We start from the raw sequence: 18,796 nt of genomic DNA on the forward strand, positions 1-18,796 counted from the left end.
CAGTTTTAAGTAGAATCGAAACTAAAGAAGAGTCACTGTCAAACTTCAAGCTCTTGAAAGCACCTAGAATATGCCTTCAGGGTCTCTGCAAGAATCCTTACTGAGTATCTTCTGCAGATGTATAGCATTTCAGCTGGATTCTGACTCAAATAAGCTTCTGTAGTCTGGTCCAGGAAGCTAGGCAAACATTTTAACATAGTTTTTATGGGAAAACACATTCTAGTTTATTTGTAACTGATACATATTTTGTTCATAATTGGGGAACTGCCCCAAAAAGTTTTTTTCCTGATTATTTTTAACCATTTCTTTTGACAGAAGGAGAGCACATAGGTGGATCTAGGTATGATTTATCTTTTTATTTTAAAACTACCACACTAATTTATGAGAAAGGAAAAGGCACATTTGGAATATTTATACCCTTTAATTTTTTTACTTAAATCTATAAGGTTGAAAAATGATCTCTGTTTTGGAATTAGGATAAATTTTGCTTGAACTACTGTAAGAGACAAAGTCCCCAGATCATTTCAGCAGGCCATATCATTATTCTAAAGAGCCGGAAGAAGCAGCATATGTGGTCATCAGATGAACTTACCTCTTCGTGATTCCATAAGAGGTTGGGCTGCGAAACTTGTGATTGAGGGAGTCAACATGTCGGTAGATAGGCAAGCGCTTCAGTTCCTCATTGATCCGTAGCAGTGGGCCTTCCCAAGAAGGATCAGAAAATGTCAAGCTGCTGAGTTAACTGAAAAGACATCTTTTAAAGATCTCAATAAGAGTTTATTTAAAAATGAGTTATACAAAAATAAGCAGATATATTTTTGAAGATTAAGAGGTGGTGAAATAGTTTGAAAGCATAGTATTAGGAATATGGAGGTAAATAACGAGAAACAGATGAAAAAAGTTGAAATTGTTTTCTTTGGTGGTTAGGGCAGGATAATGTAGAAGACTTGTATTTAAAATCTTTTAAATAGTATTTGTCTTTTTAAAGTATGTGCATGCTTTACTTTGATGAAACAAAAATCAACATGAAATAAAACATTCTTGTAAACAGAATGTTAATATCATTTGAAGATTATATAGTGTATGGTAGTATTATAATAGTGTCATTATAACATTTTAATGTAGACTCTATATAATTATCCAGCTTCAAAAATTCATGATTCGATTTATAGTTCTGTCTTTGGACTATATTTGTTTTGGACTATATTTGTTTATACCTCTCTTTTTCTTAACTTTGTTATTGATACATCATATTCAAGTCAGGGACGATCATCTTCCTATGTTGCTACCCATAGCACCTTGCACAGTATCTTACACATAGTAAAGTCTCAGAATATGGTTGATAAATATGTTTTCTGTTTTTTTAACCTCTTCAAAAATTGCACAAATAATACATGTTCATTGTAGAAAAAATAGAAAATGCAGCAATGCAAACAGAAAAAAAAAAAATCACCTTAAAACTCATCTTACTGTTTTGATAACATCCCTCCAAATTTTTTTATTATTATTATTTTTATTTTTTTAGAGACCAGGTCTTGCTATGTTGCCCAGGCTGGTCTCAAACTCCTGGCTTCAGGTGATCCTCTCACCTCAGCCTCCCAAAGTACTGGGATTACAGGCATAAGCCACCACCCCCAGCCCTCTCCAAATGTTTTTCTATGTGATATATATGTAAATAAATTTGAAATTAAGGTTATTCTACACATATTCTTTTGTACCAGCTTTATATACTGGATATGTTATGAGTGTCCTGTGCCAAAAATTCATTTGTCTTCATTTTTAAGACTGCCTAATCTTCCACATATGTGGATATGTTATGATTTATTTAACCAATCCTTTATCAGTAAATATTTAAGTTTTCTGTTTTTTATTTAATTGTTAACAAGTAGTTTGAATATCGTTGTACATATACTTTTGCATACTTATTTGAATATTTTCATAGGACAAAGTAAAATTTTTAGGTCAACTGGTATATACTATTCTTAAGGTTCTTTATTATGTTGCTGGATTGTCCTCCAGAAATGTAATATCAGCTTCAGTCCCCGTTAGTAGAGAAGAAGTTATCCATTTCTCTACCCCCTCACTAACTAATGGGCAGAAACATTTATTTGTTGAGTTCACTGGTATTTCTTTGAATAACAGTGAATTTGAAAAAATATAGATATATACATATTTGGCTGTTCATGTCTTTTGGTTATTCAAATTAATAAGAAAAGATAATTATTATATTAAGGATATATGATTTAACTGTCTCATATCAAAAATATTTTTTCCAGTTTGTAATTTTTTCTCTTCAGTGTTGCTTCCTTTATATTGTTTCTTTTTAATTTATGTGTTCAAAATTGTCAACCATTTAAAAAAAAATTTGCCCCAGGAATCATGCTTCAAAAGTTAGTTCCTTTCCCAAGATCATGGACCTGGAATGAATTGATTTTCAGAACTTAGTAGGGTGACTGCCTCTCAAATCTTTTCCTTTTTCTTATCAGGAAAGCAATAGAAGAACTGCTTAAGGAGGCAAAACGTGGGAAAACTAGAGCTGAAACAATGGGACCCATGGGTTGGTAAGTTCTTTGAGTAATCTTCCTTAAAACTTAAGAAAAAATTCTTAGCTGGAGATATAAATATGTAAATCTTTAGCATATAGAGGAAATGGGAAACCATGGAAGCAGAGGAAATCGCTCAGAGACAAGTGTAGAGTAAGACACTGCTGAGAACTGAATGTTGAGAAACTCTAATAACATGAAGAAATGGGCAGCAGGCGCCTATGGAGGATATGCAGTATAGGTTCATTGTCCCTTTAGTTCACAAGTCTCCAAGAGGTATTTAGATACTACTATGCCCAAAGTCACCTGTGCAAGAGTAATATTATGTTGGTGTTTGTTGTTTAAGAATTTCTAGTTTACTTATAGTCCTTAGTAAATTAAAATTTATTTTAGGAAATTAATTTTAACTGTAAGCATTTTGATTATGTGACAATTCAGCCATGTAGAATTAAAGATTACCTTTACAGATTATGTACAAAATAGAGCTTGTTAAAACTTAATAATATGGGCTGGGCACAATGGCTTATGCCTGTCATCCCAGCACTTTGGGAGGCCAAGGCGGGAGTATTGTTTGAGCCCAAGAGTTTGAGAATAGCCTGGGAAACATAGTGAGACTCCATTTCTACAAAACAAACAAGAAAAAGACCCTTCTAGGCACTACTTTAGTGATGCCCTTTGCATTTGATGAATATGCTGATTCTGGAATTTATATCTACAGTTAAAAATGTACTGCAATGGAATAAGGAGGGTCATTAAAAAAGTAAAATGTAAAAATGTGGTAAGAGTAGAAGTTAAACTTCTGAACATAGCTCGATTTGTAAATTTGACATTTAGAACTATGCACATAGTTTACCTAAAATCCAAGACAAAAATTAAAATGGAAAAGACAATACCTAAAAATCAAGCAAAATAAAACATGGACCTGAAAACCATTGAGTGGATGGCTTAGCTACATGGAAAGAAACTATTTCAGGTGATCTGGAATTTGACTATATTTCCAAAAGATAAAAAATAACTACAAAGAAATTGTTTTCAGTCATCATATTGTTAGTAATAATATTGGTATTGCTATTCTGAAAATATTATATAGTAGGATAAAACAAGCAATACTTTCTATATATAAATACCAAGATTTAACGTGAAAATGTTAAAGAGCTACAAATATAAAATCAAAGAAATAAAAACCTACCTATAATCCTAAATTTGAATTGGAAACATCAGTATGAGGTTGTGCTAGAGTTTCCCTTAAAAAAGAGAGGGAGAGAGAAAAGCTTTTCCTAGCTCTTTTCACAGAAAAGGCCTAGAAACAATGACCACTCACCCAGTAGCAGTGAGCACCCCTGGTGCCAAAACTGTGTTATGTAAATACCATTTCTCACTGAAAGGAGAGCGGAATCCTTAGAGTAAGAACTGATTACAGACCTGAAGTAGTGCCCAGAGTTAGCCAAACTCCAGAATTAGAGGTCACAGTCCCCAAGACTATCCTTACTTCTTATACCAACCACAAGTTCAGAGGGTTCCCCCAAACTACCACCCTTAGCTTCAATAATTCACTGGAAGAACTCACACAATTCAGTGAAATCTGTTATACTTGTGGTTACAGCTTATTACAGGGAAAAGATACAAACTAAAATCAGCCAAAATAAGACACAAAGATTAAAGCCACTGTTATCCTTTGCTCCATGAAGAGGACATGCTATCCTCCCAGCATCAGTATGTGATAATAGGCATGGAATATTGCCAAGCAAGGAAGCTCATCTGAGGCTCAGCGTTCAAAGTTTTTATTGCGGTTTCATTAAATAGGTTTGAAGTTATGACATGCTACCCTCCCAGCATCAGTGTGTGATAATAGGCATGGAATATTGCCAAGCAAGGAAGCTCACCTGAGCCTCAGTGTTCAAAGTTTTTATTGAGGTTTCATTACATAGATTTGATTGATGGATGGATGAATGGATGGATGGATTACATGACTGATCTTAGTTTCTAGGTTGACTGATACCACATAACTCAAAGCTCTCACCCTAAGTCACATGTTAGTCTCTCTGGCATGGCCAGCTCCCACTCTACGACTCTTAGGTGTGACCAGCTCCACCCTAAACAAAGACATTTCTATGACATTACTTTCTGGAAGCTAAGGCAAAGGCCAGCCCTCTCTTTGGGCCAAACCAAACTCTTGACTACATGGGCAGGAAATGTATAAGAGGAGCTGGAAAATCTTGTCACACCAGAAAGCAAAGAAACTGTCAAAGACAAATGTACTCATTTCAGAAAGACTCAGGACCCACTTGAAAGGTCTCCCACTAGTCAAAGATGATATAATTTGATTTAAAAAACAAATAAATGATTAAAACACCTAAAATATGTTAAAATCTGTAAGGTCATAATGATAATCATAATAACAAACCTGGTAGTCCCTTTTATAGGATGCTAGAGAACCAAATCACTATTCACAAAACTGATAAATAGGAAGAAGTAAGCATTTACCCTGTTCCCTGTACAAATTATACTTCAAAGTCACCAATTGATGAAAGAAAACTTTACAGAAGAATTGTAACTAATACATTAGAAGGATTATAGAATAATATTATCATTTGAGTTTCAACACATTCATTAACCCTTATACCACAGAAAGATGCAAGAAGAGCAAACCACCACCTCTGGGGCATCCTTGTCAAAAAATTGAACCTGAATCTGATCAAGTCTCTAGTTAGAACTACTAGTTTGCAAGAAATACAGAGGGCAGAGGAACATGTTAAATGACACCATAAGGCTGCAATCACAAAAATCCAAAATGTGAGAAATGCTACAGGACAAAGAATGCAGTTTCTTTAACAAATGAATTGCAAGGAGAAAAGAAAGAAGAGTATCCTATGAATTAATAGATTTGAGGAACATCAAATAAAATGGGTACCTTGTTTGTATCTTTATCCAAACTAACTGTAAAAAGTTATGCAACAATTGAGGGTATTTGATGATATTAAGGAACTGATGTTGATTTTTTAGGTGTGATAGTATTGCTGGTATTTTAATTTTTAAAAGCCATTCTCTTTTAGAAATGTATTCTGATATATTTATGGATGAAATTATATAATGAAATAATCCAATGTGAGTCAATCTGTATCTATCATGTGTAATCATCTTAGCTTCAGTAAAATACCTAGTAAATAATATATTATTTTAAAGTGAATACTGAAAAAAATGCTCAGCTTTAATTTTGAATATTTATATTAATAGATAAAACCCACATAAACAAAAGCTCTTTGGGGTGTCCTCAATCAATCATTTTTAGGAGTGTGAGTGTAAAGTACCCTAAGACCACAAAGTTTCAGAACCACTGTTATAAGACAATTGAAAACAATAAGAATGCCAGAAGGAATTCTTGTCTTATAGACTCATGGGAAAAGTGGGAGGATGATAGTGAAAATCTGGTGAGATAATGTGTATGAAAACACCCAGCATGATTCCTGGCATGTAGCAGTTAGTTAGTAAATATTAGTTAAATCTGCTCTTCTTTCCAGCCCTCCTCTGTGCTTTACAGAAATAAGGTGCCTCTACTATTGTGAGTCAGATTAGTATAAACTTTTTAGGCACAGGGTGCTTTGGTTTTGGATATAAGGCTGAACCTTCATCAGGCTGTCAGTAATCATTGGTCCAATCTAATGCCTATTAGAAAGACTCAGCATAGAACTAAAATCATGCAATTTACAAGTGAGTAAGAAAATATCAATCATAGTTCTTGCTCTGTAAGGAGCGTTCAAGGGGATTGGTTGTTTCTTGCCAGCTCTCCAGATAGACATCATTTATCCTGACAACTTTAGTACCACCTACTGGCTTCGTAAAACTTTCTGATAGTAAAAGAACTAGTGTATCAATGCTAGTTCTGCTCTTCGTGGGGAAAGTTACCATGTGCACCAGACTGTCTTGAGATTTGTGTGGGCGTTGATGTACTCTTTGGGAATAACACTGGTTAGGTTGGTAGTTCCACAGAGTTACTGGGGACCCAGGCTCCTTCCAGTTTTCCAAATCTCCCAATCATAGGGTATGACTCTTTTCTACATAGTCTAATATAGTAACAGACATTGAGTCCACATTTCAATTAGCAGAAAGGAAGAAGAGAAAGAAGGCACACCCCTTTCCTTTAAGAAAATTTGCCATGACTGGGTGCTGTGGCTCACGCCTATAATCCCAGCACTTTGGGAGGCCGAGGTGGGCAGATCATTTGAGGTCAGGAGTTTGAGACCAGCCTGGCCAACATGGTGAAATCCCATCTCTACTAAAAATACAAAAATTAGCCGGATGTGCTGGCACACGTCTGTAATCCCAGCTACTCAGGCTGAGGCAGGAGAATCACTTAAACCTGCGAGAGGGAGGTTGCAGTAAGCCGAGATCACACCACTGCACTCCAGCCTGGGGGACACAGTGAGACTCCATCTCAAAAAAAAAAAAAAAAAAAGAAAAGAAAAGAAAACTTGCCAGAAGTTGCATTTACCATTTCTTTTCTTTTTTCTTTTTTTTGAGATGGAGTCTTGCTCTGTCGCTGGATCTCAGCTCACTGCAACCTCCGCCTCCCGGGTGCAAGCAATTCTCTGCCTCAGCCTCCCGAGTAGCTGGGATTACAGGTGCCCACCACCACACCCGACTAATGTTTGTATTTTTTTTTAGTAGAGATGGGGTTTCACCATCTTGGCCAGGCTGGTCTGGAACTCCTGACCTAGTGATCGCCTGCCTTGGCCTCCCAAAGTGCTAGGATTGCAGGTGTGAGCCACCGCGCCTAGCCTGTATGTACCATTTCTCCATGTACCCCATTGGCCAGAATTTAGTCTGATGTCTACATCTAGCTGCAAGGACAGAAATTTCATCTTTTTTTTCATAGGCAGTTGTGTGGCAGGTAAGTATCTGGGGTTCTTTGACTACAGGAAAAAGGAAGAGCAGATATTGAGGGACAACTAGCAGCTTCTTCCCAGATATAGGGAAAAGCATGTTGAAAAGGGAGTAAATAAAAGATGGCAAGCAAAGTAAGATACTTCAGATTGTAAGAGGTGGATCCTGTGGGAGACTAGGATGTGAAACTTACACTTTCCCATGAGTCTGAAAGACACGAATTCCTGCTGGCATTGTTACTTGGTTATCTCAATTGTCTTGGAACAGTGGTTCTCAAACATCTTAGGATACTTGCACTTTTACGTTATTGAGAACCCCAAAGAGCTTTTGTTTATGTGGGTTATATCTATCAATACCAATGTTTAAAATTAAAGCTGGGCAATTTTTAAGTATTTATTCATTTTTAAATAATAAATACATTAAGATAAATAACATTTATATGAAAAATAACTATATTTGCAAAACAAAACGTATTGAGTACAGTAATTTTGGAAACCTCTTTGATGTCTGGCTTATAGAAGACACCTGGATTCTTATATCTGCTTCTGAATTCAATCTATTGTAATGTGTTATTTTGGCTGAAGTATATGAAGAAAATACTACCTTACAAAGATATGTATTTTCAAAAGGAAATACATATCAGAAAGTTTAACGAAGCCAGTAGGTGATACTTAAGTTGTCAGGATAGATGTCTATCTGGAGAGCTGGCAAGAAACAACCAATCCCCTTGAACGCTCCTTATAGAGCAAGAACTATGATTGATATTTTCTTACTCACTTGTAAATTGCATGATTTTAGCTCTATTTCAATAACTTTTTCAGAAAACCGTAGATATTCTTCTTTGATACTACATCAGAACTTTGCAAGTAACTTCAACAAGTAGTAATTTTGTAATATTCTTTTTAATAATGTGTACTTTTCCTATCCTTTTACAGTAAAAGCCCTTTATATAATATCCTTGTTACCTTGGCTGGATCTTCTACTTATTCTTGATTTTGTAACATCATCATTGGTCATCTGGAAAATATTGGTTCACTGAGTTATGAAGCTTCCAAATGTTTACATGTGTCATTATATAATATTTTTAAAATCACATTTGTAAATATCATCACCAGTCTCATCAGATCAGTCTTTTAAGTGTCAAGGGAACCTGTCAAGTTCACAGTTTGCCAAAATTCTAATTTTCTTTCATCTGGAAGCTCCAGTTGTATATTGGCAATGAATACTGTGAGTTGTTTTCCTAGAAGTGACAGGCTCACCTACGTCTGAATAACTAGCTAGTTCACTTTGCCATTCAGTCACACAAGTACTTTTCCTTAAAGCCTCCATCATAATCTCAAGTAGCAGAGTGCTTTGTATGTCCCGTTTATACACATACATTATTAAAAAGACTGATGCTCAAGGGTCAAAATTTAACAAAATTAATAATTTGCACTGCTTCATCAAGGACATTCTCAAGTAAAACTGGCCATTTTTAACTGGAAGTGCATGGTGGTAAAGAGTACAATGACCACTGGTACAGTTTTTCATCACTGCCTTGTTTCTTGCCACTGTTTTACTTGTTGCTTTTGCACCATCAGTGCAAATGTCAACCTTCTGGAGTAAAGCAAATTATATCAAAACTATGGAAATAGCTTTGACTTTGTAGATTCCCTCATGAGTCTGGAGGACTCTCAGGGTTCACGGGTCACACAGTGAGAACTGCTGCTTTAGATAGGTGCCAGCAAGCAAATACAGCAAAACAAGGAAAATAACTAGGAGGAGAAAAAAGGAGACAAAGGGTCATTTGTTGAAGATAGGATGTCTACCCATAGTGGTTCAGCACAAGATAAACATTCAAAATCAATGCCTTATACAGTCAATAGCCCACTAGAAAATATAATGAGAAAAAAGGACATTGTTTGATTATCTATGATTGTGTGATATAATATATTTACATGTAATACACAAACATACAATTTTTGGCTGAACCATGTGAAAATTAATTGTAGGCATCTTGATACTTCAGCCCTAAATTCTTCAGCATGCAGACCTCAAAGACATTCTCATACATAATCACATTGTAATTACATATCAATGAAATTAATGTATAATTTCATATCGTCATCTAACATCCCAAAAATGTCTTTTATAGTGGTCGCCTTTTGTTTGGGATGCAGATTCGGGATCCAGGCAAAAATGTTCCACATACTGGATTTGCCCGATTATGTTTTCTTGATTAGATTCAGGTTAAACTTGTTTGACAGGAAGGAATATTACACAGGTGATGTTTTTATATGTCTTAATGACAACAGGTCAGGAGGACTTAATGTCAGGTTGCCCTTGATAAAGCTGGTGACTACCAGATCTCTCCATTATAAAGGTGCAATTTTTCAGCTAAGATATTTCTGGGAGGAATGAGATGAGAATATTGCATGCTCAATATAATAATAGTATGTAAATTTATAGTAATTAGTATGAGATTCGTGTAAGACTAAAGACATTAGTGAGAGAATAGAGAATCAAGAATAGAGACCGGGGGAAGAAAGAGGCAGGAGGAAGGAAGGGAGTGGAGAAGGAAAGAAAACAAAAAAAAGAATGGAGACCCACATATGTATATGAACTAACTGTGTGGAAAAAGGTCATTGTTCATACTGGTGGAGAAAGGGTGGATTATTTAGTAAGTGATGCTGATACAGTTGACTATTCATCTGTAATACTGAAAATTAAAAACTAAACATACAAAATATGAATCTTATAGAAGAAAATACAGGATAATATTTTTATAATATTGGCAAGGAAAAGGTAGAAACCTCCCTCAGCCAGGTACAAAACCTAGAAGCTATGAATGAGACAATGGCAGATTCAACCATGTCATAATAATAGTAAACTTCTACATAGAAAAAGATACCATACAAAAAGTTAACTTGTAAAAAGACAAGTGATAGACTGGTTGAAATTATTTGCCATATATAACAGACGAAGGACTAATACTCAGTATTGAAAAAGCTTCTACAAATCAGTTTATAAAAAGAAAACCATATCTCTGTGTGTGTGTGTGTGTGTGTGTGTGTCTGTGTGTCTGTGTGTGTGTCTGTGTATGTGTATATATCAAAACTACAAATGGCCAGTAAGTAAACATACTAACACATTTATTGAGTACTTAGCAGAGCTAGGCTCTGCTGTTTTGACACTCATGTATCTGTAAACAGAATGACAAAGATTCCTGCTCTCTTGGAATTTATAATCTAATGGGGGTGGGAGTGCATGCATAGGTGTTTATATTCCTCTTAAATAGTACTTAAATTTCGCCCATTAGATTGGCAGAAATGAAAGAGGCAGTAATCCAGTGGAGACAAAGGGATGTGGAAAGGGGTGCAGTGTTGTGCTTCAGGCAGTGGTGTGGTTTGCTCTGTGCAGGGCCATAGGCAAAATGTTGAGTCACAGTTCTCTGTGCCCCTTTACCCAGGATCTCTGCTCCCAGTAATCCCTCTTTCATAGAACTTAATAAATGTGTGCAGACCTAAGTACAGAATTATTGTAGCACAATTTGATAGTAAAAAAATTAAAGCAGTCCAAATGTCCATAGATAGGAAAATGCTTAAATAAACTGTGGTACATCCTACTGTTGAATATTTTACAGTCACTAAAAAGAATTGGTCAGCACTATATGAATCCTTTGAGAAAATATCTACTATGTATGTGAAAACCTGAGTTGTGGATCAATGCGTGTAATCCTCTATTGGCCAGGTCAAGGAAGGCCATGGGACCCTGTAACGCATAAAGGTCTATGAGAAGTTAGGCCTCCTAACAGTGAGCACTAAGGGGAGCATGAGAAGCGGGGAATGCTATCCATTGTGATCCTCTACCAGGGGCTCTGTTACAGTAATATATAACAAATATGTGTTCTATTTATCACTTTTTAATAGAGTTTTTTTAATTAGAAAATAATCTGGAGAGGTTTTTAAAATTACAGATCTCCAGCCAGGCACGGTGGCTCACACCAGTAATCCCAGCACTTTGGGAGGCTGAGGCAGGTGGATTGCTCAGGTGGATTGCAGGTGGATTGCTCAGGAGTTCAAGAGCAGCCTGGGCAACACAGTGAAACCCCGTCTCTACTAAAATACAAAAAATCAGCTGGGCGTGGTGGCGCCTGTGTTCCCAGTTACTCAGGAGGCTGAGGCAGGAGAATCACTTGAACCCAGGAGGCAGAGGTTGCAGTGAGCCAAGATTGTACCACTGCACTCCAGCCTGGGCGACAAAGCAACTCCATCTCAAAAAAAAAAATAAATAAAAATACACGTCTCCTTCCCTGCTTCACTCTAGGGCATTCTGATAGAGAAGTCTAAGATCGGTCCTACAGGTTTTTTGTTTGTTTGTTTGTTTTTTAAGCTTACCAGAAGATCTCATCGATCAAGTTTGGGAAGCACTGCTCTGAACAATTGAGCAAGTCAATCCCATAGAAGACTTAACTTCCTTAAAAATAAAAAGTTTATCTGCTTTTTTCTCTATCTCTCTCGTAATGTTTACATTTTGATTCTTGATCTGTGTTGCTCTGGAAGCAGGAATCTCTGGGTACTTGCTTATTCCAGGGGCAACTGTTTTTTCCTAGCCAGAGTTCAGTCCAGCAGTTCAGCACACTCAAACAGATATGGGCTATGAAAGGAGGTCTGGACCCATGACAACCATGGCTTGCTTCTACTCACTAGTGTTGGAACAAAGGGGACCTGCCCTCCATCTGCTCGTCCTGGAAGATCATCTGGTCTCCATTTATTTAAATAAGTGTATGTGAGAAACTTTTAACCACTAGTCATTAGTTCTCAAATTTATCTGCACATTTGGAATCACCTGGAAACCTTCAAAAACTACTGATGCCTGTGCCCCACTATCAGTGATTATGAGCTTGGGGTGTGGCCTGGGCTTTGGAGTTTTAAAGAGATACCCAGGTGATTCTAAAGTGAACACAAATTTGAAAAACATTTTACTAGTCCCTTTTGTTTTATTAAAAAGAATGATACCAGCCTGCTCTGCAGAATCCAGAACAATCCTACACCTCGGCCAGAGGCAGACAGCTCCTCCGCGCTGAAATAGCACTTAGGTAGCTTGGCCAGGTGTTCAGCCACAAGAGTCCCAAGACCCATCGCTGTGGAGTGGACCTTCCTGGACAGTTCTTAAAAGAGAAGCAATCTGTTGTTCACTAGTGGCCATGGCCTATTTTTTTCTAAGTATCTAGAAGACCTTTTATTTGCTTTAAAATTTAAAATAGAGCTAGAATGAGTGGTATTATTTTTTTCATTTTGGATATTTCATAAGAAATAGATGGTTGAGCAGTTGCCAGAAAGAGATTGCTGAGCTAAAGAAAATGCAAGTGGGATGCCATTTTTTATTTTATAAAGAAAGAGACCATTTGGTGCTATATTCTTCCTTGGATGTATTTCAGCAAAAGAATCTCTTTAGAAGCTGTTGTTGACAGATGCTTTAGGAGAAGCTGAAATATTGGCTCATATGACTTCCTTTTAGTCAACATAAAGGAATTTATAAGCATAAATTGCAGAAATTTGCCCAGCTTCATTGTCTACAAAGCTGTTTTTATTCTGGTCACATTCACTTTAGCTTATCTACTGCCCAATATAATTTCTGAGTCTAGTGCCTGTGGAACTTCAGCCTTATACTTGGAAAAGCTTATATTTTGGCAAAATAAATCCTAAAGGTTGAATTGAGAGAAAGTGATTCTTGAGTTTTCTTAACCCAATTGTTTTAAGGGGAATGACTTTTTTTTTAATGCTTTTCTGTTTGGATTGAGAGTCAATCTAGAGATATGGAAGGAAGTCACCCATCTTGTTCTTCCAGTTTATGTCATCAGCTGTTGATTATTGGAAAGCAAATAATTTCTCCAGTCTTTATCCAGACATGTGTTTATTTATTTATATAAATATTCACAGGGCACCAGTAGGTATGTTAAGAGGCTGATCATGGACAGCAGTAAAGAAGACTCACTTTCCTGGCCTTAAAGTTTTTAATCTCCTGGTGGATACAGAAACAAGCATCCAGTGATCACAGTGTGGCATGCCACGCTGACTGTGTTAGAACCAATGAGGAGGGGAGCAAGGACTCACATCTCAGACGATTCATGGAGGAGGCTCTTGGCAATATTTTCAGGCCACAGAGATCCAAAGCCTTTATACGTATAGAACATGAAACCCAAAGAGTTTTCCTAAAGCCCTGGCTAGTGAATTGCTGATGGGACTATAACTTGGCTTTCCTGTCACTTAACACTCCTTGTATGGCATCACTTCTCTCTGTGGATTATTGTCTGATAACATGCTGAAATGCCAATGCTTACTGCCCCTGCTTCCCACATTCCTTTCATATCCAATTATGAAAGTGAATGAGAGAGCCCTGAATGTGTTACTGTTAGAGCACATATCTATGTAAATGATTTGCGTTGCTGAGGGAGCTGGAGGCCGAGGACTATAGCCTTGCAAACTGTCTCAGTGTGTTACTATTCACATATCTGCTTCTGAACTTTGACTTCCCCTACCTTCTGTTCCTCTTGGTAGTCTCCAAAGACAGACACATAAACAGATAGCTTGGTATATATCTTTGCTACAGTGCTTAGCATAATGCTTTGCATATCTCAGGTGTGTGTATATATATATATATATATATATATATATATATATATATATGTACACACACACACACACATATACAGACAAACACATGTCAATGATTTTTTATTACTTTTAGGTACAATGTTGGAGACAGTCATTGAACACCCACTGTGAGCCTCAGGACTGTTGTACACAGAGTAATTAAGGGGTTAACAGTTTATAATAGGGATTATAACACCATAAAAAGCATTTTTCAGGTGGCCACATGCTGAGGCATTTGATTGCCAAATTATAAACTGCAGCACCATAGGTGGTTTTGGTAGTTGTGGCAGCATTAAACAACAAAATGAGTTGTAATCAACCACAGCATCAAGATAAAAAATATTCCCCTTGTTTCATGGAGATTCGGGAGAGTTAGGCCTCTGCTTCAGTCTTTCTAGATGCATTATTCCAGACCTACATCCATGAGAGTGCAAAGACATGTACAGAATGGAAGATACGCTATTTGCTAGTATGGGAATGGATTTGTCCATAGAAGAAAAGAACGAATTGAAGTGCACTGCATGGAAACTTGCTTCCATGACTCCAAGGTGTCTATTCCCTATCCATAAAAATAATCCTTATTTCCCACTACCTGTTCAACTTCACACATCTCAGAGTCAGGCGTGTTTAAGGGACTCTCCACCTTTGTCCTTGGCCATGTTGGTGACTCTCCTGGGCTCCTGAGTGGCCAGCTGTTCTCAGCAGACCTGTCACTGTGTGTGCATCTGCTGCTTCATGCCTGTCCTGGATGAGGAGCCTTAGCCACAGCGTGCTGACAAGCTTTTCCCCTGCGGTTTCTTTCTTGACTGCTCTGTTAATTGGCCATCTGGTTAGACTGCAGCAAGTCTTTCTCTGCTCCACTCCCTCTGCCCCGTTCCAGACTCCCTGGTTCCAATCTGGCTCCACATCTTACTGGCTTGGGATGTGGATAGGTGCTTTACCTTTTTTCTTTTCTTTCCTTTTGGATGATGGCTGTGGAGATGAAATGAGGCAACATTGGTAATGGAATAGCACAAGGTAATTGTGTCTTCAGTGTACCCTGTTGGCTAGTGATCCTGTGTCACTCTCAGTTAGGTCCTATTCAGGAAATATTTTAGAAGCAAAAGGTAGCAGGTCTAAATCTGCGGAAAGTTAGATACTACTACCTCTATCCTTCAGCAAGAGAGACAAAAAAGATGAAAAGCTTGTAATTCTAGCCCCAGTCAGTCTTCGTCTCTCCAGTGGCAGTTTCTTGAGCAGTCAGCCTTTCCCATGGCATGTGGAACCCTTCCATCACAGCTTCTGAGCCCACAGGTTTGAAAGTGAAGGAAATTGCTTTCCTTTTAAAGTTTAACCTAGATAGAATGCCAGATCTCAAATCTGACATTGTGTCATGGGTACTTTCCAAAGCAGATTTAACCAGTCTCATGATATTTAGGGTTTATATCCATTTATGTTGTTAGCACCTTAAATCTGGCTCTTACCATGTGAGCTAGCATAACTTTCTAGAAACAAAAATAAACTAAATATAAAAATAACTAGCCAGGGTGAGAAAGTCACCCTCCAGGTCAGAGCTAAGACAGGAAAGCAGCTGCCCTGTCCTGTGGCCTCCTCCAGTCCTTCCCCCAGCACACCTTTTGGGCATAGACAGTGACAGACGGTGCAGACACAGCAGGCAGCCATGGCCTATGATCTTATGCTCAATTTCAGGGCTCAGATGGTTACCCTAAAGCTGATACGAGAAAAGCCGGGAATGGTGGAGTGTCTAATGCCAGCTTATCATGTCATCTCAAATACTGTGGGGGATCAGGGGAGGCAGGAAATGTCAGTAAGAAATAATTTCCTTATGTGATGAATGAGAAGAGTGAACTTTTCTAAAGAGTTAACGTACAGAGCATGAGCAGAGGATCCTAAAACTGGAAGGGACTCTAGAGATCACCTACCTACTTCAATCTTTAGTTTTACATCTGAGGACAGAGGCCTAGAGGGTTTGTGGAACAGTTGGAAATACAAATGATAAGCTCAAAGGTAGTATGTAGTAGCCTCTTGATCCCGGTGGCAATGGAGAATTGAGATAGCCTGGAATCTGAAACTTCTACAGATACAAATCTAACCATGTTAAAAGTACCAAAACTTTTAAATTTTAACCCTTCTTTTGGAAACTTATGTAAAATGTCTCATTAACTTTTAATGATGGCGTACTTTTTTCTTAATCTTTTCTTTCATAGAGATTCTACTCTGTTCTTGATTAACTTATTATCACAGGTGATTTGAGGCTTTGGGATATCTTGAGTTGCCATCTTGCAAAAATTCCAGATGTATTAGCCTATTTGAGAGCTACGTGTACTCTTTCTCATGAAGAGAGAGTAAAATAATATATGTCCACCATCCTTTTTCTAAAACCTTTGTATCCAAATAAGTCTCTAATTTTAGATATTTTTACATTTTAGAAAGGTATTACAGCACAGATAGCATGTACTAGACCCCTCCCCCACCACTACCCTGTACTTGTTCAACATGGTATCATTTCTTTAGCAAAACATGAATATTTATATTAAATAGGATAAAGACTATATAAATAGCCCAAAGTCAGGTCAGATCAAGTTTTGCTGCCAAACAAACTTTGGTGTCATAAAAATAACTTGGTTTTAATAGGTTTTTAAATTTTGGAATTAGGGATAAGAAATTGTGGACCTGTGGGTAACATTTGTTGCAGTTTGCTGTATGTCAGATACCATGCTAAATGCCAGATACCATGCTAAATGCCAGATACCATGCTAAATGCCTGATGCATTATCTCATTAAATCCTCACAATAACTTTATAAGGTAGATACATCTGTTATTCCCATTTTGCAAGTGGGGGAAACGAATGCAAAGAGGAGTTAAGTAACTTGCTTGTGATCACACAGCTAATTAAATAGTAGGCTGTGAACCAAAGCTGAAATTAACCAAATGCCTTTATGTGTCAGGCATTGTTCTGAGTACTTTACATGTTCTCATTCATTTGATCTGCATGCAACCCTTTAAGATAGTCGCCATTATTATCCCCACTTAACAGCTAAGAGGCAGCAGGGAGATTACATGACATGCCCAAAGTCCAGTCCGATAGTGTGATTCCAGAGCATGTGTGCCCAGCAGCTGTCTCATGTAGTGTGATTTCTTAGCAATGAAACAACCAACTGTGAGATTCAGCAAAATTAATTTCTACCTTAAAGGCCAGAGAAGCTCTCCCCACCGATTCCCTCAGACATTGGTTGCCATCCTTACACTTGGATCTGTTCTATGCAGATTTTGGAATTTCTTTATATAAAATGATTTACCATATGTACCTTCACATCTGCTTGCAACTACTGTATCTCATTGCCCTGCCCTATTTATTAGTAGAGTGTGAATGAGCACTTGTCATCACTTCTAAAATGTGTACTGGCATGCCTGGGAAATGTCTGACTTTCAAACTCCACCTCCATCCCACCCCAGTAAACCAAGATCTCCTCAAGCCACCCTTGGCTTTTTACCTAGAATAGAATCCCAGGCATAACCAACATTAAAAAACTGCATCTCTGATGTTAAAAGAGATGTAAATGCCAGTTTTCTTGTGGAATTATTCTATAAAACCGTCTCATTCTCTTGCTAACTCTTTGGGTCACTATGTTGAGTCAGTGGGTTACACTAGCAGGTGGAAGATAGGTGCAGTCCCCTCTGCCTCTTGGTGTGAACGCTGCAGTTAGTAGCAGGGCTTTGCTCACCTCGAGGAAGCATTTGGTTTTAAAGATGATCTGACATTGAACACAGCAAAATAGAGTGGAATTCACCAGTAGTTACCAAAGGTTTTGTTCTAAGATCCTGGATTACCATCACATCTGGGAAAAGTACCTTTCCTTGTTGTTTAATGCAGAGAAGAACTGGCCAGTTTACCACCGAGATGGCCCACTTCAGTGAAAAGACCCCAGAATTCTTCTGTTGTTGGACATATTTCACAAGCTACTCCTAGCCCTATATATCCAAGAGACATATGTAGTTCATTTGCCTATAAAAAAGATTTTGCTCCTGTAGTAAGCACCAGGCCACGATTGCCAAAGATGGGCCCTCTAAGCTTTTTACTTTCTGTGATGGAGGGTAGTTTTTCCTGTAGGCTGTCTGTGTTATGCTGTTTTGCAACATGCCAGTATTTAATACTGTTCTGAATCATTGCTGAGTTTGCAACTGCAGTGGGTCAAGTGTCTTCACGAAAGCAACGCCTGCATTCAGTAGTACCCTGTCAGACCCTGCAGGAGAACTTGGCTTGCCTCTCATCACGTGCCTGCCTTCCTGCACAGGAATGTCCTAATGCCAGCGTGCCCCCAGGAGGTAGAAATGTCTTTACCTTGAGACTACTAAGGCAGCGTAATGCTGGTGTACCTTTTCTGGAAGCTCTGTGAAGCTCTATAGTTTGTACTTGCAGAGCTGTTTTTTCTTTGTTTTTGCCTTTCTTCTTTGCCCCTCATCTCATTCACTGTGGCTTCTAAACTCCAGAGCTGTCACCACCTCTGAATGTTCCCACTGTTTCTATTGCACTCCACTGTCCTTTTCTAAATTTGGTTTTCTCCTTGTTCTAGTTCATTCCTTTGTCACTTTTCTGGCCTGACCATTTTTCTCAGATATTTTCTCTGTCCTTGTAGGCTCAGGAGCTACGTATTTGCAGCAGGAGGTATTTTTTACTTCCAGATTCAGTGCCATTTTGTTTTTCTGAGGTGGTCTGACCTCTGTGAGTGAGGCTG

General features: G+C 37.8%; 1 protein-coding gene across 1 annotated transcript in view; it reads left to right on the plus strand.

Annotated features, from left to right (window-relative positions):
* The window catches only part of LOC100452499 (protein POLR1D), a 44,908-nt gene that overhangs the window by 23,350 nt on the left and 2,762 nt on the right, over positions 1-18,796 (plus strand). The window contains exon 2 of the mRNA XM_002824119.6: positions 2,487-2,561. Within this exon, the coding sequence (XP_002824165.1) occupies positions 2,487-2,561 (75 nt within the window). The remainder of the gene's footprint in view (positions 1-2,486; positions 2,562-18,796) is intronic.

The sequence above is a fragment of the Pongo abelii genome, chromosome 14 (genome assembly GCF_028885655.2).
Source record: "Pongo abelii isolate AG06213 chromosome 14, NHGRI_mPonAbe1-v2.0_pri, whole genome shotgun sequence".
Classification (NCBI taxonomy): domain Eukaryota; kingdom Metazoa; phylum Chordata; class Mammalia; order Primates; family Hominidae; genus Pongo; species Pongo abelii.